The 25229-nt window shown below is 41.3% G+C and overlaps 1 protein-coding gene across 3 annotated transcripts in view; it reads left to right on the top strand.

Annotated features, from left to right (window-relative positions):
* Nucleotides 1-8665: 8665 nt before the first annotated feature.
* Nucleotides 8666-25229, top strand: part of CACNB2 (calcium voltage-gated channel auxiliary subunit beta 2) — a 382838-nt gene continuing 366274 nt past the window's right edge. For 2 of the 3 annotated variants that reach the window (XM_035021527.1, XM_035021526.1), the window contains exons 1-2: nucleotides 8666-8813; nucleotides 17942-18034. In XM_035021527.1, coding sequence (XP_034877418.1) covers nucleotides 8688-8813; nucleotides 17942-18034 — 219 coding nt within the window. In that variant the 5' untranslated portion in view covers nucleotides 8666-8687. The other variant, XM_035021528.1, reaches the window with a different exon arrangement.

The following is a 25229-nucleotide window of genomic DNA, read 5'->3' as shown; positions in this document are numbered from 1 at the left end:
GAAAATGTCACTATAGAACCTACAGACATTCAAAGGATAATAAGAGAATACTTATAACATCTTTATGCCAATAAAACTGATAAACTAAGATGAAATGGACAAATTTTTTGAAAAATGTGAACTATCAAGGAGCAAGAAGAAATAGATAACCTGACTAGCCCCAGATCGATTAAGGGAATTGAATTAATATTAAAAACACAGAGGGGTGCCTGGGTGGCTCAGTTATTAAGCATCTGCCTTCTGCTCAGGTCATGATCCCAGGGTCCTGGGATCGAGTCCTGCATTGGGCTCCCTGCTCAGTGGGGAGTCTGCTTCTCTCTCTCCCTCTACCCCTGCTTGTGTTCCTGCTCTTGCTACCTCTCTCTGTCAAATAAATAAATAAAATCTTTAAAAAAATAAAAATTTTAAATTTTAAAAAATAAAAACACAGAAAACTCAGATCCACTAGTGAATTCTTCCAAATATGTATGAAAGAAGTATCACTAAGTTTATATAAACTCTTCCAGAATATAGAAGAGGAAGAAACATTTCCCAACACTGGTCCTCACTTTATGAGGCCAGCATTCCCCTGATTTATAAACCAAGATAAGGTAAATTACACCTTAAGAAAGTTAATTTTCTTTTAAGATTTATTTATTTATTTGTCAGAGAGAGAAAGAGCACAAGCAGGGGGAGCAGCAAGCAGAGGGAGAAGCAGGCTTCCTGCTGAGCAGGGAGCCTGATGTGGGGCTCGATCCCAGGACCCTGGGATCATGACCTGAGCCAAAGGCAGACGCTTAACTGACTGAACCACCCAGGCATCCTAAAAATTAATTTCAAAAGAAAAACAAAATGTTTTGAGTAATGAAAGGATTACTGGGCTGGTTAGGTTTGGTATGATTTATCAGAAGACCTAAAGTAACAGAAGTTTAAGCAATCTAAATGCTTCTTTCTGCCTCACAAGTCTGAAAGTGAGCAATTCAGAGCTGGTATGGTGGCTTTCTGGCACCATCAACAACCCAAGCTCGTTGAATTCTAGCATGTGGCTTTTATGTGTCTTCATTGTCTAAAATGTCCACTCGTAGCTTAGCTAATACATCTGCAATCTGGCCGTCAGCTGGAAGGAAGAAGAGGAGTAAAAGCCTTTGTCTCCCTTTTATGGATACTTCTCAGAAGTACTTCACTATCCTTGGCTTACGATCTGCAGAATGTAGCCACATAGCTGCATGTAGCAACAACAGAGACTGGGAAATATATAGTTTTTTATTCTCGCTACCAATGTGCCCAGCTGAAAACACAGGTTCCATAAGAAGGAGGCATGGATGGCTAGGAATCTCAGCTACGCATAAGCGGACTGCTTTGAATATGGAAATTCAGATGTGTTTCTTTTTTTTTTTTTTTAATTTTATTATGTTATGTTAATCACCATACATCACATCTTTAGTTTTTGATGTAGTGTTCCATGATTCATTGTTTGCATATAACACCCAGTGCTCCATTCAATATGTGCCCTCTTTAATACCCAGCACCAGGCTAACCCATCCCCCCACTCCCCTCCCCTTAGAACCCTCAGTTTGTTTCTCAGAGTCCATAGTCTCTCATGGTTCGTCTCCCCCTCCGATTCCCCCCCTTCATTTTACCCTTCCTACTATCTTTTTTTTTATTAACATATAATGTATTATTTGTTTCAGGGGTACAGGTCTGTGATTCAACAGTCTTACACAATTCACAGCGCTCACCATAGCATATACCCTCCCCAGTGTCTATCACCCAGCCACCCCATCCCTCCCATCCCCACCACTCCAGCAACCCTCAGTTTGTTTCCTGAGATTAAGAATTCCTCATATCAGTGAGGTCATATGATACATGTCTTTTTCTGATTGACTTACTTTGCTCAGCATAATACCCTCCTGTTCTATCCACATCATTGCAAATTCCATTCCTTTTGATGGCTGCATAATATTCCATTGTGTGTGTGTGTGTGTGTGTGTGTATACCACATCTTCTTTATCCATTCATCTGTCGATGGACATCTTGGCTCCTTCCACAGTTTGGCTATTGTGGACATTGCTGTTATAAACATCAGGGTGCACGTACCCCTTCAGATCCCTACATTTGTATCTTTGGGGTAAATACCAGTAGTGCAGTTACTGGATCGTAGGGTAGCTCTATTTTCAACTTTTTGAGGATCCTCCATACTGTTTTCCAGAGTGGTTGCACCAGCTTGCATTCCCACCAACAGTGTAGGAGGGTTCCCCTTTCTCTGCATCCTGGCCAACATCTGTCATTTCCTGACAGATTTTAGATTTTGTTAATTTTAGCTGTTCTGACTGGTGTGAGGCGGTATCTCATTGAGGTTTTGATTTGGATTTCCCTGATGCCGAGCGATATTGAGCACTTTTTCATGTGTCTGTTGGCCATTTGGATGTCTTCTTTGGAAAAATGTCTGTTCATGTCTTCTGCCCATTTCTTGATTGGATTATTTGTTCTTCAGGTGTTGAGTTTGAGAAGTTCTTTATAGATTTTGGATACTAGCCCTTTATCTGATATGTCATTTGCAATTATCTTCTCCCATTGTGTCGGTTGTCTTTTGGTTTTGTTGACTGTTTCCTTTGCTGTGCAAAAGCTTTTTATCTTGATGAAGTCCCAATAGTTCATGTTTGCCCTTGCTTCCCTTGCCTTTGGTGATGTTTCTAGGAAGAAGTTGCTGCAGCTGAGGTCGAAGAGGTTGCTGCCTGTGTTCTCCTTTAGGATTTTGATGGACTCCTGTCTCACATTTAGGTCTTTCAACCATTTTGAGTCTATTTTTGTGTGTGGTGTAAGGAAATGGTCCAGTTTCATTCTTCTGCATGTGGCTGTCCCATTTTCCCAACACCATTTGTTGAAGAAACTATCTTTTTCCATTGGACATTCTTTCCTGCTTTGTCGAAAATCAGTTGACCATAGAGTTGAGGGTCCATTTCTGGGCTTTCTATTCTGTTCCGATGATCTATGTGTCTGTTTTTGTACCAGTACCATACTGTCTTGATGATGACAGCTTTGTAATAGAGCTGGAAGTCCGGAATTGTGATGCCACCAGCTTTGCTTTTTTTTTCCCCAACATTCCTCTGGCTATTTGGGGTCTTTTCTGGTTCCATACAAATTTTAGGATTATTTGTACCATTTCTTTGAAAAACATTGATGGTATCTTGATAGGGATTTCATTAAATGTGTAGATTGCTCTAGGTAGCATTGACATCTTCACAATATTTGTTCTTCCAATCCATGAGCATGGAACGTTTTCCCATTTCTTTGTGTCTTCCTCAATTTCTTTCATGAGTATTTTCTAGTTTTCTGAGTACAGATTCTTTGCCTCTTTGGTTAGATTTATTCCTAGGTATCTTATGGTTTTGGGTGCCATTGTAAATGGGATCGACTCCTTAATTTCTCTTTCTTCTGTCATGTTGTTGGTGTAGAGGAATGCCACTGATTTCTGTGCATTGATTTTATAGCCTGCCACTTCACTGAATTCCTGTATGAGTTCTAGCAGTTTTGAGGTGGAGTCTTTTGGGTTTTCCACATAAAGCATCATATCATCAGATGTGTTTCTTGATAATGCAGGTCTCATTAGTCTCTAGTCCTTTGACACATGAGTATACCTGTGCATGTGTATCTCCCATAAAAGAGTTAAAATGATTTGGAAAGAAAAAGCATGAAGGGCCAAAGGCTTTGCTTATAAATGGGATATCCCTATCAAAAGAATGAGGCCATAGGAGAGCAAACAATATGGTAAGTTGGATATTTTTCATTATGAATTGTCTGCCCACCCCCCTCACCTTCCAACTCTACCTTCTAGCTGTACTGAATTTCTTCACGTTCCATCTTTGTATTATCTGCTTGTTTCGCCTGGAGCATTTTTTTACTGATCTTTTATATTGCCTCCCATAATATTTTGCACTCATATTCATCATATTTTATCTGTGTCTTGCCAACTCCACTGTAGTTCCATAAGTAGAGAAGCCATATCTTGTTCAATGCTATTATCCTTATTGCTCTGGATTATAGCAGGTGCTCGTGGACACACACACACACACAGCCTGGAGTAATAACACTTCTGCTATTCATAGCTATTCATGAGATCAAGTTTACTTCTAGTAAGTACGTTATTATAGTTATCATAATGTGCAAGCAAAAGAAATAACATAAATCTGTTTCTCTACCCAAAAATCCAGCCGTAATCTGTGTACCCTTTGAAGCACACCAGACAGGCAACTATGTTGAACTAAAAAGGAGTCTCAGAGTTGGGATTTCAGAGTCATGTGGTGAAGGCTTGCCACTCATGAGCTATTCAGGCTTGGTTAAGTCAGTCTCTGCTCACTGTTACTCAAAATCCACTCTCCTTTTCCACGACTGGATTGTGTTTCTCAAATTGTCTTACTGATTTTTTCATGACTGAGTTCTAGCCAATAAAATATAAATGGAAGTGATGGAGGCCACCTCTGAGGTGGGCCTGTAAAAACATGCAAACTACAAATCCTCTACCCTCTTCCTGCTGACTAGCTCAGATGGGAACAACCATGGTGACATTGGGAGCCATATTTTGAATATGATAGATAGTCACTCAAGACTTGGTTCCTGGGGCGCCTGGGTGGCTCAGTCGGTTAAGCGGCTGCCTTCGGCTCAGGTCATGATCCCAAGGTCCTGGGATCAAGCCCCACATTGGGCTCCCTGCTCAGCAGAGAGCCTGCTTCTCCCTTTCCCTCTGCCTGCCACTCTGCCTACTTGTGCTCTCTGTCAAAAAAAAAAAAACAACACTTGGTTACTAAATGTCATCAAGAAGCAGTACTTCTTTTGATGGTGAACGACTACCCCAGTATCAAAGGGATATGTTTCTTGTTCTCTGATCCACAAAATATTTAAGATGTACTTGTTACAGCAATTGGACTTATCCTAATGAACATAAGGAATACTAATACCTAATTCATAGATGAGATGAGGTATATAAATCCTTAGCACAAAGCCTGGCACCTTGTATGTAAACAAAAATACCAGTTGTGGTAACGGGGTTTAGATGAGAAATAAATAAAAAATGAATATGCTTTATAAACTAAAAAAGTGCTATAGAATATTAGATACTCCAGAGTTCTGTCTCCTAGGTAGTTCTAAGAACTCATGAAATCTTACTACTTCCTTGAAGCCTTTTCTTCGGAAATGAAATTAAGGTTTCCCTGACCACTTGTACATTTCAGTTGCAACCTTTCACTACATACACACACACTTACTCTCTTATACTGGGTTTGCTTGCATCTTTATATGCTTTTAAATAACAATCCGTAATTCACAACATTCATTTTATAATGTAAATTTACAAAAAGCAAATATTGTTTTTTTTGTTTTTTGTTTTTAAGTTTTATTTATTTATTTGAGAGAGAGAGAGCAAGCACATGAGAGGGGGGAGGGTCAGAGGGAGAAGCAGACTCCCTGCCGAGCAGGGAGCCCGATATGGGACTCAATCCTGGGACTCCAGGATCATGACCTGAGCCGAAGGCAGTCGCTTAACCAACTGAGCCACCCAGGCGCCCAAAAAGCAAATATTGTTTTGTGGAATTTAGTGGAATGCATCATACCAAGTTAGGTCAGTAGCGGATACAGGTATATCCTTATGAAAATGCTATAAATAATGACAGAGATCCAGAAGCGTAATGCGGTGAAAAATGATTTACTAAGTAAAATGAAAAAATCACACATGGTGCTTATCTGTTCCAGAGAGCTCTTACTCCAAGGATTTAAACGTAGTCACAAATCTGCAAGTGAGAGAGGAGTAAAGTAATTGTAATCACTGTTTCTCCCACTTGGAGGAAAAAACCCTACTCTTTTAAACTTCTGGCTTCCTTGGCCAATGTTTCTTACTGCCCCCGCCCCCACCTCTTCTCAGAGCATTAGTAATGCCCATAATATGCCTGCCCATTATATTGGCTAATGAGCACGCTGAAGTTTACATACAGCTTGAACAAATTAGTCATCTGCATTTGAATGATTGTACATCCATTATTGCTGGAGAGCATCTGCATAACTTTTAACATTGAAAAGAATTAGGCTTTACTTACAAATTTAAGCATTCATCTGTGGCTTTTAAAAACTGCAAAATTCAAGGTATATTAAAAACAAAACTGACCATGATAGAAGGCATCCATAATAAGCTTCTCAAAACTTTTTCTTTTTCTTTTTTTTAAGATTTTATTTATTTATTTATTTGGTCGGGGGAACAGAGGGAGAGTGAGACGCTGAGCAGGGAGCCTGGACATTGGGCTCCATCCCAGGACACTGGATCATGACCTGAGCTGAAGGCAGACACTTAACCAACTAAGCCACCCTGGTGCCCCTCTCAAATCTTTATATTTATTCTGACATTTATTCCTTTTTTAGGTAGGGGTAACATTGCCTTACATTTTATTTGAAACCTTCAAAAAGCAGACTAGAGTCTGAATGGGTCATTGTATTGTGTTACTGTTGAATACACTAATTAAATTAGCACAGGTTATAGAGAAAGAATTAATGTGCAGATAATTAAGTATACTATAAAAAAATCACACAGATGTCTTGGGAAAACACTAAGTTTCGTCAAACTGGGTGTTTTTTAAAACCATGTTAGAATGCCTCCCCCCTCCCTCCTTTCCTCCCTCCCTCCCTTCCTTCCTACCTTCCTTCCTTCATCAAGTGTGTATTGACTGGTTTCTAAGTGCTTATTAACTAGACTGTAAGCCTCAAGAGACCTGGTTTTTGTTTTCTGTATTCTTCCAGTGGTACACAATAGAAGCTTGAGTCATACTTTATTGACTGACTATTGAAAGAACTCAGGGCAACTTGCCAGAGTCTTAATGTGCCCTGATGAATATGAGGGGCTCCTACCCACACAGAGCTTCCAATCTAATAGAGAATTAGACTTAATGTTATCCCTGAAATGTGAACACTCTCTCAAGAAAACTGAACAGTTTTGTTAAATGAATAGATCTAGGAGGGTAATGTCATCAGCAGATCATGAAGTTAATATAGACAATAAATCCAAAACTTTAAATATCTTTTGTATTTTTTGTATATACATGTATGCATATACACATGAACACATATAAAAACACTGCTGTTCCCCCCCCTCCCCAAATCTTAGCCAGGGTTTTGGGGAGGCTTCCAGCCATGGCTACAAAGCAAAGGGTGCTCTCTCCTTTGTCATCTGGCTACTCACCCATATCCTAACCAATAGCCTCCCAGCTTCCCAGGCTATTGTTTTTCAAAATGTCACATTATTATTATTATTATTATTATTATTCAATACTTCCGGTGCTTCTATTTGACATTCACAAAAATTTAAGTAAAAATGACCTTTTTAACATCAAAGATTAGGAAAATCAGTGACACAATGGATATGCCCAATTTTTAACCTTACCAAAACCTGTTCTTTCATCCTGACTAAAATTAGCGAATGATGGAGATAGGTTTAAACTGTTGATCTGTGAGAAGAACGAGTGATGCGTCCCACAAGAATTTAATATACCATGGCAAAACAGAAAAGGCAGCTGAAGCCCACTGGAGTAAATTTCTGTATGTATATTTCGGCACACAAAAGCGTACACGTCGTATTGTTACACAACAACCCACTGATGCCTCGAAGACTGGTTCTGATGAGTTTCGCTGTAGCAACAGTTGCTGGAGTAAGAGGCTCCCTCTGGTAGAAAAGGGAGTCTTACTAGGCAAATCTGAGCGGAGTGCTAAGTGAAGTGTTCTTGCTATGTCCACTACTCTCCCTACCAAGAATTCAGTTTAGCAAAGAAGCGCTTCTTTTGCCCGAAACGTGACGGGAAGGCTTCCCCACTTGGTAGGAAAAGCGCACTCTGTGAGGAAAGCAGTGCTGTTGGGCAAAGAGCACGACAGGCGTCACGAAGGAAAAACTTCGCGCTGGGGCTGCCAAGCGCTGCTTCTGGACCTAGCGGAGGAGGCCAGCTGCAGATGCTCGGGTCCTCAGCCCCACGTCTCTCCTGCCTCCCCATCACGGCCACCATCAAGGGCCCTCCACGGCTGACGGGAGGCCCCCGGCAGGCAGCCGCCCCCGGGGGCCGCCGGCCGCCTCCCCAGATTCCGACGGCCAGTTCAGAAACGGAGCCCGGGCGATCTCTGCCGCTCCCGCCCCGCTCCCGCCCCGCTCCCGCCCGCGGGCTGCTAGGCTTCCCGCGAGGAGGCCGGAGCAGGGGGCAGCCGCGCCCGGCAGCGCGAGCGAGGAAGCTCCCGGGCGCAAGGCCTCGCTTCGTGGCTTTGAAAACTTCCCAGCGCGCGTGCCACGGCGACGCGCAGCGGCGGGGCCGGAGCCCACGCGGCCGCGCCCCCCGCGGGGAACTTTCGGCGCGCGGCTGCCTTGTCACTCTCGCTTCCCGACGCGCCTCCCCCTGGGCTCCCGCTCCCCGGGCTCCCTCCCTCCCTCCCCGCGAGGACCTTCCCCGGCGCCCGCGGCTCCGGTCCCCGCCGCCGCCGCTCTGCGCTCGCCTTGCCCGGCCGCCCGGCCGCCGCCGCCGCCCCGCGTCCCGCTTTTCAAAATGGCCCGGCCCCGTCCCGCGCCCTGAGAGCGGCGAGCGCGGCGCCGAGCCCCGGCGGCCCCCGGAGCGGGGGGCGGGGGGCGGGGGACGGGAGGAGGGGACCCGCCGCGAGGGGCTGGCTGCGAGCTTCGAGCCGACTTCTCGCCAATGGTCCAAAGCGACATGTCCAGGTCGCCTCCCACAGCGGCGGCGGCGGCGGCGGTGGCGCAGGAGGTCCAGATGGAACTGCTGGAGAACGCGGCTCCCGCAGGGGCGCTCGGAGCGGCCGCACAGGTAGCGAGAGCGCCGCGCCTTCTCCTTTCTTTGTGAGCAGCCGGGGCGCCGACCTCCCGCTCTCCCGGCGCCTCCTCCGCTCGGGTCCCTCGCTCTGCCGCTCGCCCGGCCTGGGTCTCCTCCGCCACCTCCTCTCCCCTCGCCCTTGGCCACCCACGTCTCCTCTCCTGGCGCCGGGGACCCTGCCCCTTTTCGCCTGTCCGGGGCTCTTCTGGGGCTTCCATTTTTCTCTGCTTCCGAAAAGCAAGTGGGAAGGGGCGGGGGGAGACCTCCTGGTCTTCAGAGGCTGCCCCCGGGCTGCTCGACCAGCCCTCCTCGCCCCTTCCTGGGAGACGCACATGGAGAGACATGAACCAGGCGAGTGGACTGGACCTGCTCAAGATCGTGAGTCCGGGTGGGCGGGAGGGGCTCGGCTCCCCGCGGCTCCGGCTCCGACGCCGACCCTTCCGGGCGAGCTCGGGGCAGGGGTGGGAAGGGGGCGACGGGGGGAGGGGTGGGCGGCGGGGGGCGTGGGTGGGGGCCTGCAGCCCGGGTCTCCGCAGGCCCCCCTCCCCCCCCCTCCCCGCCCCTGGGTGGCTCTGCCGCCTTGACAGCTCAGCTCCCCTCGTGCCACCGTTTGCCTGCACCCCTCCTCGTTTCTTTCTCCCAAGAGAGCGAGTTGGGGACGCGAAAGTTTTTATTTTTCCGTTTCCCCTGAAATGTTAGCCATTCCGGGGAGCTTCAGGACCACCTTCCTCTCCGATGAGGAGTAGCGGTTTCTGGAAAAATTCCGGTTTGCTGCTCAGTTGTGAAATAGGAGATGTCGGTTGTAGGCGTTGGGCAAGGATAAGGTGCTGGCTTTTACGTAAGGCTTTGGCAGGTACAGTTTGGATTACAGACACCTCCAGGTCTCACCGGTAAGGAGTCTCTCAACTTTTATCCTAGCAGGCAAATGACTTCAGACTCCTAGCTGTGGGGCTGCTCGGGGAGCGCTGTGAAGAGGTTAGGGTTCTATTTCAAGCATCATTTTGTAGAAATATCTCTGCCTAGCGATATGGGCTTGTTGATTTCAAGCCTGCATTTGCTAGATTGTAAATGTGGTGGTGACATATTACTATATTTACACAAAACTTATAAATGTGTTATTTATATATTTTATATTTAGAGAGAGAGATCCATGTTAGAGTATTATTTCCTGTAGCAATGGGGGCAGGAGTAGGACACGCTAATGAAGGTTATAAGTGTTTTGTTGCCGTTGTTGTTTTGATAGGGGATGGAAATTGACTGCTCCAGGTATTTTGATACTGTTAATAATGGTCGTTCCAGTGGCATAATCATGGAGCTTTAGTGAACTTTCTTTAACCACTGGGAAATAACCTTGCTAACTTAAAACACATAATTCACTTTGATTTGAGATGGAGGAAAAATGTAGAAACCAAGAAGTTGTGTAATCAGAAACCCATTTCTTTCATAGGGGTAGGACAGCTAGATTTTAGTCAACCTTGGGCAGTTCGGCTGCTGAACCAGAGGGGGGACATGTAACGAATCACCTACATTTCCATCTAGTTTCTGCCAGGGGACCTGAATTCTCACCAACACATGTCACATTTGTTCTAGACTTGTGATTTTATCTAGACACTTAATCAGGTTAGATGAGAGTGAGAAATGTACTCCAAGAACTCTGTTATTTCAGGGTGAAGGTCTTGAATTTTGATAGAAGAAAGGACTCTTAGACCCTTTTTTCCTTTGATCTTGCTTCAGGGATTTTTTTTTTTTTTAATTTTTTATTCTTATGATAAAAAGAGTTCCTGAATTCCTGGAGATCAAAGTTAAGGCTGACTGAAAGCATGACTGCATTTAGATAAGGAACACTAAATTCACTTAGTGATTTATGTCGTTAAATATAAATCAACAAGTATTTGTTGTCAACTGCAATGTGGAGATGATTCAGATATGAGGAGGCACCACTGCTGTCTTCAAAGAACGGATATTCCAGTAGCTGCCAGTGTGATATTTGTATGACCATTGTCTGGTATAGGACTATAAGAGAACTACTGAATCTTACGTGGTTTCCAAGGAGTGAAGATCAACAGACATTCTACGCGGAATAATCTGTAAGAGCTTCACAGAAGAGGTGGCTTTTGAGAAGAGACTCAAAGGATGGATGAGATTTGACCAGAGATTGTTAGAGAGAGGTGGGAGCCATACAGGAAGTAGAGTCACAGAAGTTATAAATCTTATCACGTATTTCTCATGTGTAGCTTGAAGAGAGTACGGAAATTTAGGGATCAGGCATAGTTAGATGTAAGACTGACAAGACAATGTGAGGCCACACCTTGGAGGTGTTGGAACCGGCAGTGTAAGGAATGATGGAGAACCATGGAAAGGGTTCAACCAAGGAGTTGCATAACAGCTCATTCGGAAGATTCACCTGGGAATGTTCTGGAAGGTATTTTAGAGTTTCAGGAGTCCAGAGGTGGAGCTGCCTGACGGGAAATTGGTCTAACAGTTTGGACAAGAGATAACAAAGCTTAAACTGAAGGGAGAGGAAAGATAATGGAGATGACAGGCCCATGCATGGGACATTTCAAAGATTCAGTGTATAGGAATTGGCAAGTGAGTGGACACGAGAGACAGGAAGAGGGGAGGAAAGGCTATTATACGCAGGTTAGAGGTATAAATATTCAACTGCATCCCCATCCATCTCCTTGCTTTCTCTACCTTCCACAAATGAAAGCAGTTTTCCTTGAATTGTGTTTATATCACCTCGATTATATGAGGGGAAACATTGCCATGTTTATTTTATATCTAATCAATCATGGCATCATAGGGCTGTGAGAGCTTGGCAAAGACTCTATTCCATCTCTCTGGGTGGGACAGGACAGCAGTAAAACCACCTGAAAAGGGGGGGGGGCCGTCTCAGGAGCATCCCCCTTTTTCTGATACTGATACTTAAAAATGGAATTTTCACTTGCAAATGGTGTCTCTAAGCAATCTTTGGTTTTAAGAATCCTTTCTGTTTTAAAAACCTCTGGATTTTATTCCAAGTTTCGTTTGAACAAAGCAAATCTACAGATTCACAGACTGCCCAGTTTCCTTTTTTATGTTAATCAGTCCTGCCTAGGGATGGGGCACCCTCCTACATTCCAACCCTTTCCCTCCAGCACATTATCATAAACAACATGAATATTATTTCTTACGGGAGAGGCGAGTTGGCAACCTAACTACATATTCTTGTAAGTTCTGATTTAAGCAGATTGCATCGCTTTGTAGGTGACCTGCTGAACAACTTCAGCGGGAACTTGGACACAGTCTACCTACAAAGTCGGGGTGCTAATTTAGTATTCTCCCTCCAGAGCTCCACATCTGCATTGTCCACTGCTCCTGCCACTGGCCACACGTAGCCTGAACTGAGATGTGCTGTACATATAAAATACACACCAGATTTCAGAGACTCGATATGAAATAAAGAATATACAACATCTCATTAATCATTCTTACGTTGACGACAGGTGGCCGTGATAACATTTTGGATATATTCGTTTCAGTAAAATATATCACTGCAATTAGTTTCACTTGTTGCTGCTTCCCTGTTTAGTATGGCTACTAGAAAATTTCGGTGACGTGTGGCTTGCATTATATTTCTGTTGGACAGCCGTGGTCTAAAATATGGCACTGGTAAATCTCTGGGGAGTGGAACTGACAGTGTACGGAGGCTGTGTGGATGGGAAGCAGGTGGGAGGGATTGAGAGTAGGATGGAGACACGGGAGGAGATGGACAAGAAACAAGAGCAGTATCTCAGCACCATTAGGCCTCAAAGACATTGTAACCGGCACCTCTCGCCACACCTGAAAATGAACAGACAGTAACCAGAGGTCCTGTTTGTTTTGCTCCTAGCAACAGAACCCAGCTGGTTCCACCCCAGCTGAGTTTGCCAGATGCTTTTCAAGCCTGTTGTAGTAATACAGCCTAGTAATGGCAACATCCTGAATCGATGCAGCAAGGAGCTTTATCTAAAAAGAACAGCAACTGCTCTCCTGTGGCTCTTGAGCCATGGCAGTACGGTTTTCCAGAAACACTTGTAGGTCCGAGGTACAGCTCAGTCTTTTGCAGTCTCCCTACATAATAATCACGGGTCTTGTGTTTTATGTTTTGCTAGAACCTTCACTACTAACCCCATTGCTTTCCTCTTAAATGGTATTTTTGTTCTGGTGTTGCATGGGAGAAATTTTAAAACATGCCAACAATCAGAGTTTCCGAGTGTGTTTTAAAATGTGAAATGTAATATCTGATTGAGTGATGTGAGGTTTCGGTTGGTCTTGTCGATTTTATGGCTCTTTTCTTTTTGTCTTTCCTTTAGTGGAAAGACTTAGTCTACCTGTTGCTGGATTTAATTCCATTGAATTATACAATTATGTAGCTTTGGTCCTTTCAAGAAAAGCTGAGCAAAATGTGTTAACCCCGTAGGGAGTGGTCGCACTCTTTAATTTCACAGTGACAATGAGTTAGAATTTGTTATGCCACCAACACAGGGAACTAAGTCTGTCTCGAAGTTCTTTCCAGGCCTGCCTGGAGGTAGCTTACGAAGAGGGCAAAGTTGGTCCGTGGCCTTCTCCTGCCCTCCCTGCCCCTGGAATTTCCCACTAGACATTTTTCTGCTTCCTGTCCTTGTCCCTCCTTCCTTCTCTACTTCCAGACCCCCCAAAAGAGTTCTCTTTACGCTGCCTCTTGATTCCTTTCTGCTTTTGTGTAAACTGATCCATATTGAACAGAACTTATGTCCTACCTCCCTTTTCCTAGGCAGGTAGTCTCAATCGCTTCACTCCTTAAAGTAAAGGATCTGACAACCCCATTCATACCGAGCTGTCAGTAAATGAGGAGATTTAATGTCTCATTTCTCTCTGGATCGTTCTGGCTGCGAGTGTCTGCAATTCAAAGGGATAAATATCAATGAATGTTAATCGAGAGGGATGGAAACTAATTTCAGGTATCAGCGTTATGCTCATGGGGAGCAATTTGTAGGGAGGAGAACTGTCACCCTATCTCTCAACCACAGAAGCAGCATCATTCTTCAAGCTGTCCCCAGGGTCTTCCACGCCAACTTTGCATGCACAGCTGGGCTCAAATCTCCAGTTGACTGGCAACTTCTAAAATTAACTACTATTGTCCATTTCAGCTATACAGAAATTAGATTTCAATTACCTGTGAAATATAAACACTTATGTGCTGATTTTAAAACTACAGCCCAGTTTCAAAAGTTATTTAGTATCAAGGAAGACATTCATTTACACGAAGCTGATATTTAACATCATGAGGAATGTCGGATATCATTTTAATAAGTCATTTATATATTTGTGGAAATTTTTTAAATTTTTTTTCTAGTTTCTGAAATCTGACTTAGTTTGGTTGATGTTTTAAGAGAAGTGAAAGAATTTCGGTTTATGGTTTTCTTTTTCTCCTTTCCGCTATGGTGACATACTTTGTTTTCTTGAAGCTTCATATAACTAATAGGAAATTAGTAGAAATTAGTGGCTTTACAGACTGTGCTGTAAAAAGGACTTAGGGGTCTGCATGTGTCAGCGAGAGTATGATGGGTTACACTTTGCACTCTGGCCAAACCCAAACTCCCTTTCTCCTCTGCCTTTTACTTCCTGAAATCTGGACTCTGATTGTGAACTGTTTCATATATTTAGTGTTGCTAAAAAAAAAAAAAAAAAAAGAAAAACCATTGGTCCTAAAAGACGCTGCATTTGAAGTAGCCCCTGAACTAAGAAAACTATACTTCTTTTCTAAACTGAGTCAAGTAAATATTTGAATAATTAATCTTTCCTGTCTTTTTCCATTTTGGGAAGATTTGGCTTTTACTCTTTCTTTCTTTAATTCCTGCAGATGAAACACTGTAGTCCTCGTTTTCAAGGATTTAAAGTAACTAAAGAATAAGTAATTCCAGCAAGATGGACTTAATTTTAAATATGCATTCGATCAAAGGAAACTTTGTTTTGTAATGGTAGTATAAATTTTCACTAACATTTTTTAAAGTACATTGAAATGGACTGTATTAGCTTTCCCAAAGATGCTTTATTTTTTTTCCCTTGATCTAGGATATTGTTATAAAACCATTAAAAATTAAAAAGGAGACTATGGAAGAGAAATGACTGCTGAAATTAGTAAGAGAACAGAAGTGTAATTAAGCATATCTATTTATTTTAGATTTAATAAATATACATAATTAATAAGGATTTGCTACACTATTAAGACATGAACAAGTTAATACTTTCAATAAAGCATTCTCCACAAATTTAAGTGATTAAAGGACAGTATAGATTTTTCAAAATTATCACCAATTTGCATGGAATTCAGCCATAGTTTTTTTTTTTTTTTTTTTTTGCTTTTTGTTTGTTTGTTTAGTGTGCAAACTGTGCCTTAGTACAGTTGAAAACTCTGATAATCTAATATATATACTTAGGTATATGTTGTATAGGTAGCTAAGTGCGCCCGAAGTAATGTTTATGAATAGTATTCCTAGGGGCCTGGAAAAATTAACATACATTTAAAGTTAAACACTTTTTAAAATGTGTCTAATTTCTTGCAGAGAACTGTCTCCTCCTCTAGGACTGAATGTCTTAAAAATTGTGTGGTTTTCACAGTGCCTGTTGTGCATTTGTGAGCAACCACGAAAAAGCTTACACACCAAAGCAGCTGAATAATAAAACATATTTATCATGAAAAATCTGAAGCAAATGACAATGATAGAATTTCATATTCTCTTTCCAACCATTTCAAAATGGTACTAGAAAGACACATTATGATGGAGTAAGATTATATTTTGTCTTTATTCTCAAAGATAATTTATGCTCCTCATGAAGAAAAATATATGTTTAAAAGAAAAACAGTGTGTTTAACATAGGTTTGCCCCTTCCTCCCCCAACCCCAAGAAACACATTAGGCCTTAAAAAAAATGCTTTCAAAGGTAATAAGTCTTTTTCCGTGTGCAATAATATAAAAAATATTTTTAATTTTAAAAAACTTTTCATGCTTTATTTTCGTGTTCATAGGCTTTGGAAGACACTTCTGTCCAAACCTTTATATAATAATTGGAAAAGGAAGAACGCTCTTGAAAGAATGTTATTTTTCAACAGTTTACTGAATAATGTTTACATAAGTAAGAAGAATAAGCTGCTAAGTGAGGAGATCCTTGTATGATACACTGTGAAAACCCAGCCTAGGTTGTCTTTCCTTTTATGAAGTTGAGAGTTAATTAAATGCCATGGAAACATTTGTATTGTATAAATCCAGTAGATACTTGAAAGAGAACAAACATGGTTAAGAAAAATTTTTGCTTTAAAATTATACCACCCTCTCACTGATTGCAAAGTCATCTAAATTACTCATAACACAAATGTTTGTAATAGGTCTTAGTTTGCCTAAGTGCTACGTATACCATGGTTTGTAAGATATTTCTTTTTTTTTAATGAAAACCATCTGTGTATAACAAATATAACAAAGTAGTATTTTCAAAACCTGAGCCCAGTGATTTAAAAAAAGTAACTTTTGTAAATGCTGATAATCTTATGAAGTCTCTTTGAGCCTAAGCATTCTACCATGTTACGTACTTCACCCCAACTTTACCCCACTCTTCCAATCTGTATGTGGCTATTACTTTTTAAAAAATATTATTCTGAGCCCTTATCATATACCAGGTCTTATACTAAATGCTATAAATCTATTATTTCATTTCATTTAACCCTGTGAGGTAAGTAGCAATATGCCCATTTTAAGGATGAGAGGACTGGTGTGTGGAGCAGTTAAGACATTTGCTCACAGTCTGCTATGGCAGGATTCCAGCCTATGTGCATGAAACTGTAAAGCTCAGTTTTGAGTTATTTTTCAATTATATGTTAATGTTCAGTATTTGCAACAACTTTACCTATGCCTAGAATTAAGCAGAGATTAATGCATAGTTTGCTCTTAGTGCTCTGAGTATAAACTGTGGATATAATAGAAAAAGCAAGTTCATTTGCATATGTTCCTGCTTTGCTCAATCCTGTTATTGAAGCAAATGGTCTTACTTTTAACGTCCCATTCTTAAATGCTTGTCCTTTTTTGTAATTATTGTTTTTTGTAATTATTGTTATTATTCTATAAATTTTATTTTTCTCAAATTCTCAGCAAAAAAGTGGTTAAAAAGCCAGATTTTCGGGGCGCCTGGGTGGCTCAGTCGTTAAGCCTCTGCCTTCAGCTCAGGTCATGATCCCAGGGTCCTGAGATCGAACCCCGCATTGGGTTCCCTGCTCCACAAGAAGCCTGCTTCTCCCTCTCCCACTCCCCCTACTTGTGTTCCCTCTCTCGCTGTGTCTCTCTCTGTCAAATAAATAAATAAAATCTTTAAAAAAAAACACCAGATTTTCATATCACATTCAAACATTGCAACAATGGGCCAGACATTTTTATGAGGCATTTTAATTTCATCCAATTCACTAGCACTTACAGAGCTCTTTCACCACTTCTGAAAGCAGCGTCTAGATTCATAGGATTATGTGAGGAATTGGCACCATGTTTTCATTAGTGTTCCATGTAGACCTGTGTGTGTGTGCATATATATACATATATATGTATATATAAATATATATAGTTCAAGGTAATCAGAATTCATATTATACAATGTTCTTCAGCTACCATATAGTTCTTACAAGTACCTATGGGATTACAAATTAAAACATGAAAAAAAGCAAAAATGGAGGCCCAGTGGCACTGGAAACAGCATTTCATGATCCACAAAACTGTTGCATTCATGCTGTCCAAGAGGCTTTGACACATTACCTTTTCTCCTACCTTACTGCTGTGCTCTCCTACCTCAAAATGCTTACTTTTAAATGTTTATCTTTGGTGGCTTTGCCTCTTGATGACTGATATGCTAACAGATAGCATAATTTGTTGTAATTCAAGAGTTATTAAATGCTTTGTCTAGAAACCTCTGCTCCCTATAAACTCACTGTTTTGAAATTAATATTGGTGATTCCAGCAATAATGATTTTCAAATGATGCCCATATGGTGGCAATTTATATTTTGTTTTGGTTTTTGACCTCTTTCTAGCAGTAGGCCTAGATTTCTCATTTGTCTTTTTTTTTTTCTTTTTCTTTTTTGTAGTCTTATGGAAAAGGAGCTAGAAGGAAAAGCAGATTTAAAGGATCTGATGGGAGCACTTCTTCTGACACTACCTCAAATAGTTTTGTTCGTCAGGTAAGAGAGCTTTTAAATTTCTGGTCTGGAGAAGTATAGTCAAATGAATTTAGTTTTTGTTTTTTTTTAAGGTGATTTTATACCATTATCGCTAAAACTTATATGGTATTATTATACTTTTAGTTGAAGTGAAAAGTGTGCAGTTTCACGTGATAATTAAAATATTTCAATTTTAAGTGAGACCGTGCAGTAATTACACCCTTTCTCGGCACGTTGGGATTGCCAGGAAAAAGGATTTCTTCATCACAGAATGAGTGAACGCCAGCAGCAATGATTACAGATTTGGGTTGTTTTTTGTTTTTTTTTTTTCCGCTGGGGACGAGGGGATCTCAGTGGGCATCCGTATCGCCAGCTATGACATTGAAATACTGGTGTTCCTCTAGCTTGAGTTTTCTTCTTCCCTTTTGGGGTTTGGATGGTCAAAGAGGAAATCGTGTTTGGTCTTGGAATGTTTGAGGCTACTAAGGTTAAATAAAGTGCATGCTATCTTTGAGGAATAAGGTAAACTGCCTTTGGAGATGGAGCCTTTGTTCCAGGTAACATGCGGTGCGTTCCTGTGCAACAGTTTGGAACTGTCCCCCGAACAGCGTGAGCATCTTCAACATAGGAACATTCACACGTGCTAACAGAAAGGACTTGAGTTGCCAGAGCAAGGACACAGGCGGCCCCATCCCCGAGGACGACAGGTTATGCACCAGACTGAAGTCTCGTCAGGGTGTAGGTGTGTATCTTCACCTAACCCTTCCCAGTGGAGAAGGAATTGCGCAGGACAGTGCTAGACAGAACCTGATTCCGTGGCTGAAGGACCCCCGGTTTCTGGCTCTTGTGCTCAGAAGTAATTTGTCGGTGACCCCTCGTCCCCCAGAACGATGGTGGTCCATTGGAAAAGCTGCTCCATTTCTTTTGCTTGCCACAAGAGTGTCCCCACTCACACACCTCTCCCCCCACAGTTAGTTAGCAGCAGTTGAGCCGAAATGGCTTTACCTGCTGCACCAGCGGGGATTCTGTTCTTGGCTGGCTGCTGCCTCCTCCCGTGGTCCTGACACAGACAAAGGGTGATCCCTCCTAGGCCACCCGTTCCCGCCTTGCACCATCAAGTATGCCAAAGGTTCGCCTGAGTAACTGACACGCAACTGGAAAATTCTTGGTTCTGGTCCATGACAATTAAGAATTGTTTCAGTGACAGGAAGTTAGAAAAAGAGTTGGTTAAGAAAGAATGGAGCTGTTTTGCTAAGAAACATTTAGAAAGAGAAAAGAAGATGGAGCCAAGCAAGGCCCAGCCCTGGAGCTATGTTTTAATGGTGTTAGAAGGAGCTGGGAAGGGTATAAGAGGGGCCAAAGGTGTGTGCGTTGGCCTGATGTCATCGTGGGCAGAATGCAGGCGTCATGGTCCTGAGAATGAATGAAGGGTCTTGAGAAATAGTTACTTAGGTTCGGTGAGTCAGTTAAAGGAAAGTTACCCAAGGCCTTTTCCATTTCAAGCATCCATATTTATTCTGCCTCTGGTACAAGGAGATTGAACCAGAGTAGTGAGAATCCACAACCGCGAGTCATCATCTCTGTGCCGAACACTCGAGGACCTGAAGCAGGAAAGAATAAGCTTCTTAGGACCCAGAGCAGTTGTGGCAAAAGCCACACAAAACGACAGGCAGCTTGTCGAGATTACATGGAAAGAAAAACTGATGTTTCAAGTGAGCAAGATATTGTGAACAGAAATTAATAGTACAGAGCCCATTATTGCTCATTGTAGCTCTGTAAAAATGTCATTTCAAGACAATCGCTGGACTTCATTTTTCCAGTTGTCTCTTTGGCTCTGAATTCCCCTTCCATGGTGTTTTGAGAACTTAATTCGTTAAGTTCATTCGTTAAGGAGTAATTGCCGCACTGCATATAAGTTATCTGGAATTTGCTTTTTGTCATGATAACTTCCTTTCGACTTTGTGTTCTTGGTGATGTGTGTGAGAGTCTGTGCTTGAAACACAATTATAAATAATAAAGAGAGGGGCGCCTGGGTGGCTCAGTTGGTTTAGCATCTGCCTTTGGCTCAGGCCCTGCTCAGGGGGGAGCCTACTTCTCCTTCTGCCCCACACCCCTGCTCGTGCTGTCTCTCTTGGGCTCTCTCTCTCTCAAATGAGTACATACAAAAAATCTTTAATAAAAAAATAACAAAGAGAGCTGTTAAACTATTTACTGTAAATTTAGATATATATTGCCAAAACATACGTAAGCATTTAAGAAGACCAAAAAAAAAAAAATCTATCCTAAAGGTCCATCTCCTTGAAATAAAGCCCGTCTCCTTGAATCTCAGCAGAATAAGGTGCTCGCTATGGCATGGATTGGGGGTCATGATTACACAGGCATCAAGAACCCTGAAGTGCTAGCTTCATTCTATCACAGAAGGAAAACCGGTGTCTTTGGCAAGAATGTGGTGTTAAAAACCAGTTTTCCTTTGATAATTTAATCTCTGTTCTGTTTAAAGCAGCATTCATATTTTGCTGCTATTTGAAAATAAGCAAAAGCTACCTTGCCATGTATGTAATAGAAATGGTTTCATCATTCAGTCATTCATTCATTCATGGTGGATAGTAACAATAAGCATATGTTAGATTATTAAATAATCTGGAAGAACATCTTTTAAGTATTTTTTTTTATCATAAGTAGACGTTTTGTCAAACAAGTGACTTGTATCAGTGTATGTTACTTCCTTGTCTGTGGCTGGGGCATAGTACAATTGATATTGGAAAAGTAGTCACTATGAGTGAGATCTATTTAAAAATGTCTTACAGTTAGATTATATTCCTGCCCTTGAATTAAAAATAATTTCCATATAACTTTGAAACCTTAGAATTATATTTTTACAAGTATATTATTTGTAAAGACTTTTAAAACTACTTGGGAACCACTAGGTACTTTAGAAAGCTTCGGAGGTTGAAAAGGTGAAAATTTCATATAAAAATAATTAAGAATTTTAAAATAAGTAACACAATATCATAAAGCTTGTTATGAATGGAGTTGTAGCTCCCCCAAATTCCTATGTTGATTGTATTTGGAAGGTCTATATGGAGGCAACGAGGTTAAATGAGCTCATAAGAGTGGGGCCATAATCTCTGTAGGACTGGTATCCTTATAAGAGAGAGATACAGAGAATATGCACACACAGTAAAATAGCCGTGTGAGGACATAGCGAGAAGAAAGCCATCTGCAAGCCAAGGAGAGAGGTCTCACCAGAAACCCACCCTGCTAGCACTATGATCATGAACTTCCAGCCTCCAGAGCTGTGAGAAAATAAATTTCTGTTGGGTAAACCACCCAATATGGCAGCCGTAATAGACTAATACAGGTATATATATATTTGGCCTCTTTTTATTTATTTACTTTTTTACTTTTAAAGTAAACATTCTTACTGATATGTAACATATATGACCTGAAATGCACAAATCATAAGTGTTCAGTCTGATGAGATTTCACAAAGTAAGCACCCACGTAATGACCACCCAGATCAAGAAATCCGTATCACCAGCACCCCAGACTCCCCCTTTTGACCCTTGTCAATCATTTTTCTTCTCATACCATAAGTTCATCTGGCCTGTTTTTGGAGTTTTATATAAATAGAATCATTTTGTGACTGAATTCTTTCACTCAGCCTTATGATTGTTATATCTATCTACATTGTATGTTGCAGTAATTGGCAAATCTCCTTTGCTGTACAGCATTCCATTATATGAATACACCACAATTGTTTATCTACCCTACTGTTCCTAGACATTGGGTTATTTCCAGTTGGGGTTATTGAGAGTAATGCTGCATGCATATTCTTGCATCTACCTTTGGTATGCATTTTTGGTATGGTTTTATGCATTTTTTGTTCTATGAATCGAGTGGAATGCTGGGTCTTATGTATGCATATGTTTAACTTAAGTAAACAATGCAGTCCAGTTTTTCAGAGTGATTGAACCAGGATGCATTCCCACAAGCAGTGGGAACAGTCTCAACTGTTTTGTGTCTTTGCCAACCCTTGGTATTGTCAGTGTTTTTCATTTCAGTCATTCTTGTGACAGTGTAGTAATAGCTCATTGTGGCTATTAATATCCATTTCCCTCATAACTAAGTCACAATTTACCTGTGTTGCATTTTAGTCCTATGGCTCTTTGATGAAAATTATAACTATTTATTGGAATATGTTGAAACATACCGTAATACATTAGAACACGAACATGAAGACTATGAAGTAAAAGGGTGAGAGGCATTTTTTCCAGTGGTTTTGGTTTTCTCCAAACTTTTTGTTGTATATTTTTTAGCCTTTATTTGTTTGTGGTGTTCTAACTAAAGTTATTTTATAAGAAGAATCATTAGTCTTAAGGAAACATTGCTTATAGATATGTTTCTGCTTCAGGTCCTGAAGCAGGATAACAGGTGTCATGACAGAATTCTTGTAGTCATAGATCAGGATTCTATTTTGTTAGTTGATCAGTTCACCCTAAGTTAACCAAGTGAACAGTCTTCTGGTCCTTCACATCATCAACCTATTTGATGTCATGATATTTCAAAGTGGGGTTTGGGGAGAAAGGATGAATACTTATCATTTACATCTATGTGGATGGAACAGGAGGGTATTATGCTGAGCGAAATAAGTCAATCAGAAAAAGATAATTATCATATGGTTTCACTCATATGTGGAATATAAGAAACAGTGCAGAGGATCACAGGGGAAAGGAGGGAAAACTGAATGGGAAGTCATCAGAGAGGGAGACAAACCACGAGAGACTCTTAACTATGGGAAACAAACTGAGGGTTGCTGGAGAGGAGGTGGGTGGGGGGATGGGGTAATTGGGTGATGGGCATTAAGGAGGGCACGTGATGTGACGAGCACTGGGTGTTATATGCAACTGATGAATTATTGAACTCTGCATCTGAAACTAATGATGTACTATATGTTGGCTACATGAGTTAAAAAAAAAACCACAAAGTGGTGTTGGAGGATGACATCTCACCTGAGGGTAGTTAATTTCCCCCAGAACATCGGTTTTATGCTGGGGCTCAGGGGAGGGCCAGAGTCCTGATCCGTGCAGCAGTGTGGCCGCCGTCCACAGGGGTGGTTGGCTACGTGTGGCATATTATTGGTAGGGCTTTCCAGGGGCTCTGGGAAATGAGGTTGCTGTGGCTTCTACTTTCTATAAGCTTGTTGTCAAGTGATGGCCTAGCTCACCTTATATATCAAGCATTTCAAAGAAGAACTTGTCCCTCCTAAGGTTTCCTAAAACCATTAATTGGCGGGAAAGTTAATTGTGGTGTTTTTTTAAAGTCTTACTGCTTTATGTTGCAGTTGAACTGTTAACCTGTATGCAATATATGTTTTCAATATACTGAACTTAAAATTTCCATAGATCTCTTTTGCATAAATTATGATGTTAGGAGACTTATTTAAAATGATTTCTTTTCAAGAAAGAGGTTAATGGTTAGGGGTCGTGGTTAAGGGACTGGACTCTGAAGCCAGGCCGCTCAGTCTGAATTCCAGCTCTGACATTTACTAGTTAGCCTTTGGACAAGTAGATTAATGTTTCTATACCCCAGCGTTTTTCTCGGGGGAGTAGTGCCTACCTCCAAAGTTAGTTGAAAGGATAACATGAGTTCAAATTTGTAAATTGCTTAGAACTGTACCTGGTATCGAGGATATACTATTAAGGAGTTCATTATTATTGTTTATAAATATTATTACCCATTGAGAACATTGGTTAAAACCTGAATAAGGGGCTCCTGGGTGGCTTAGTTGGTTAGGTGTCTGACTCTTGGTTTTGGCTCAGGTCATGATCTCTGGGTCCTGAGATGGAACCCTGTGTCAGGCTTGGGCCTCAGCAGGGAGTCTGCTTGAGATTCTCTCTCTCCCTCTCTCTTTCACTCTCCCTCTCAAAAACAAAACAAAACAAAACCTGAATAAGAGGTAGACCATGGCAGAAGAAATAATAATAGTTAATTGTTATTTGAGTGTTTACTGTATATTCTATCTGCATCTCCATTTTACGGATAAGAAAAATTGAGGCACAGAGAGGTCAGGTAACTTGTCCACAGTCATATTGCAAGTAAGGTTGGAGTCAGAATTTGAATCCAGGTGGCTGACCCGATTCTTGCTTTTATTGGGTATGCTACATCTCCTTGTAACAAAAGCTGTGAATACATAAAATCAACAAGTGTTTTATTCTTTCAGCTAAGGAAAACATGTAGAAAGATTTCTACCTGTGTTTTTAGGATGAATGCATACAAAGTCTTCTTTTAACTTCCTTCCCCATAAGAAGGGGAGGATGCCCTCAGCATTGTCAACATCCCCTGGGCATCATGATTTAAAAAACTAAAACAACAAACCAGTATTATTCCCTTATTGTTTCATCAGAAATTGCTCCGTGTCCCAGTTTGTACCAGCATTCAGCCCAGTCCATGTCCCGTATCAGTAATGACAAGTAGAGAAGTAGCTGTGGAAATGTCTGTTTTCCCCTTCCTCCCACAGAAGTCACAGAACACACACTTCTTAGGATCCTGAAATTCCTCTTTTTCTTTTTCTTCTTTTTAATGAACTTGGATGTGGACTCAAGTCCATATCACCTGCAGCATCACGCTGGTGCATTCTGAGCTCTAGCTGAGGCTGATGCAGCCCATGAATCATCCTTATTGTGAATCTGGGTAACATTAGGTGCATATACAGCACTTGGTAAACAGTCGGTCCGTTAGAAATGTTTTGTTAATTCTTTAGGACTGTTGCTTCATAAACAGGCATTTTAGTTTTAATTTAGTATGAGGCAGAAAGTGTTAAACATGACTTCTAGGCACCCTTATTAGAGTTAATGAAGATGAAGGTTCAAAGTGTTTATGTACCAAATGGTATTTAATACATAAAGCTGTGGTTACCTTGGATTTATTAAGATACCGAGGTTGTCTTCGACTCAGGGAAAAACTCTTTGTACTCTGGCTCTGTGTTGCAAACAGATACGTTGATAAAAGAACTTCATTTATCATCGTAATAAGGCTGGAAAAGCTACCATTCTTAGAATTGTTTGCATGTAGTGCCTTGCATAAAGTTATAGCCTATTAAGATAATTAAGTTTTCAGATAATGTAGCTCTTCCCTCCAACTTCATCACGAAAGAAAGAAAGAAAGAAAGAAAGAAAGAAAGAAAGAAAGAAAGAAAGAAAGAAAGAAAGAAAGA

The sequence above is a fragment of the Mirounga leonina genome, unplaced genomic scaffold (assembly GCF_011800145.1).
Source record: "Mirounga leonina isolate KUSES-001 unplaced genomic scaffold, KU_Mleo_1.0 Mir_175, whole genome shotgun sequence".
In the NCBI taxonomy this organism is placed as follows: domain Eukaryota; kingdom Metazoa; phylum Chordata; class Mammalia; order Carnivora; family Phocidae; genus Mirounga; species Mirounga leonina.
The sequence above is the reverse complement of the archived record's forward strand: the minus strand, read 5'-3'. Positions and strand labels throughout refer to the sequence as shown.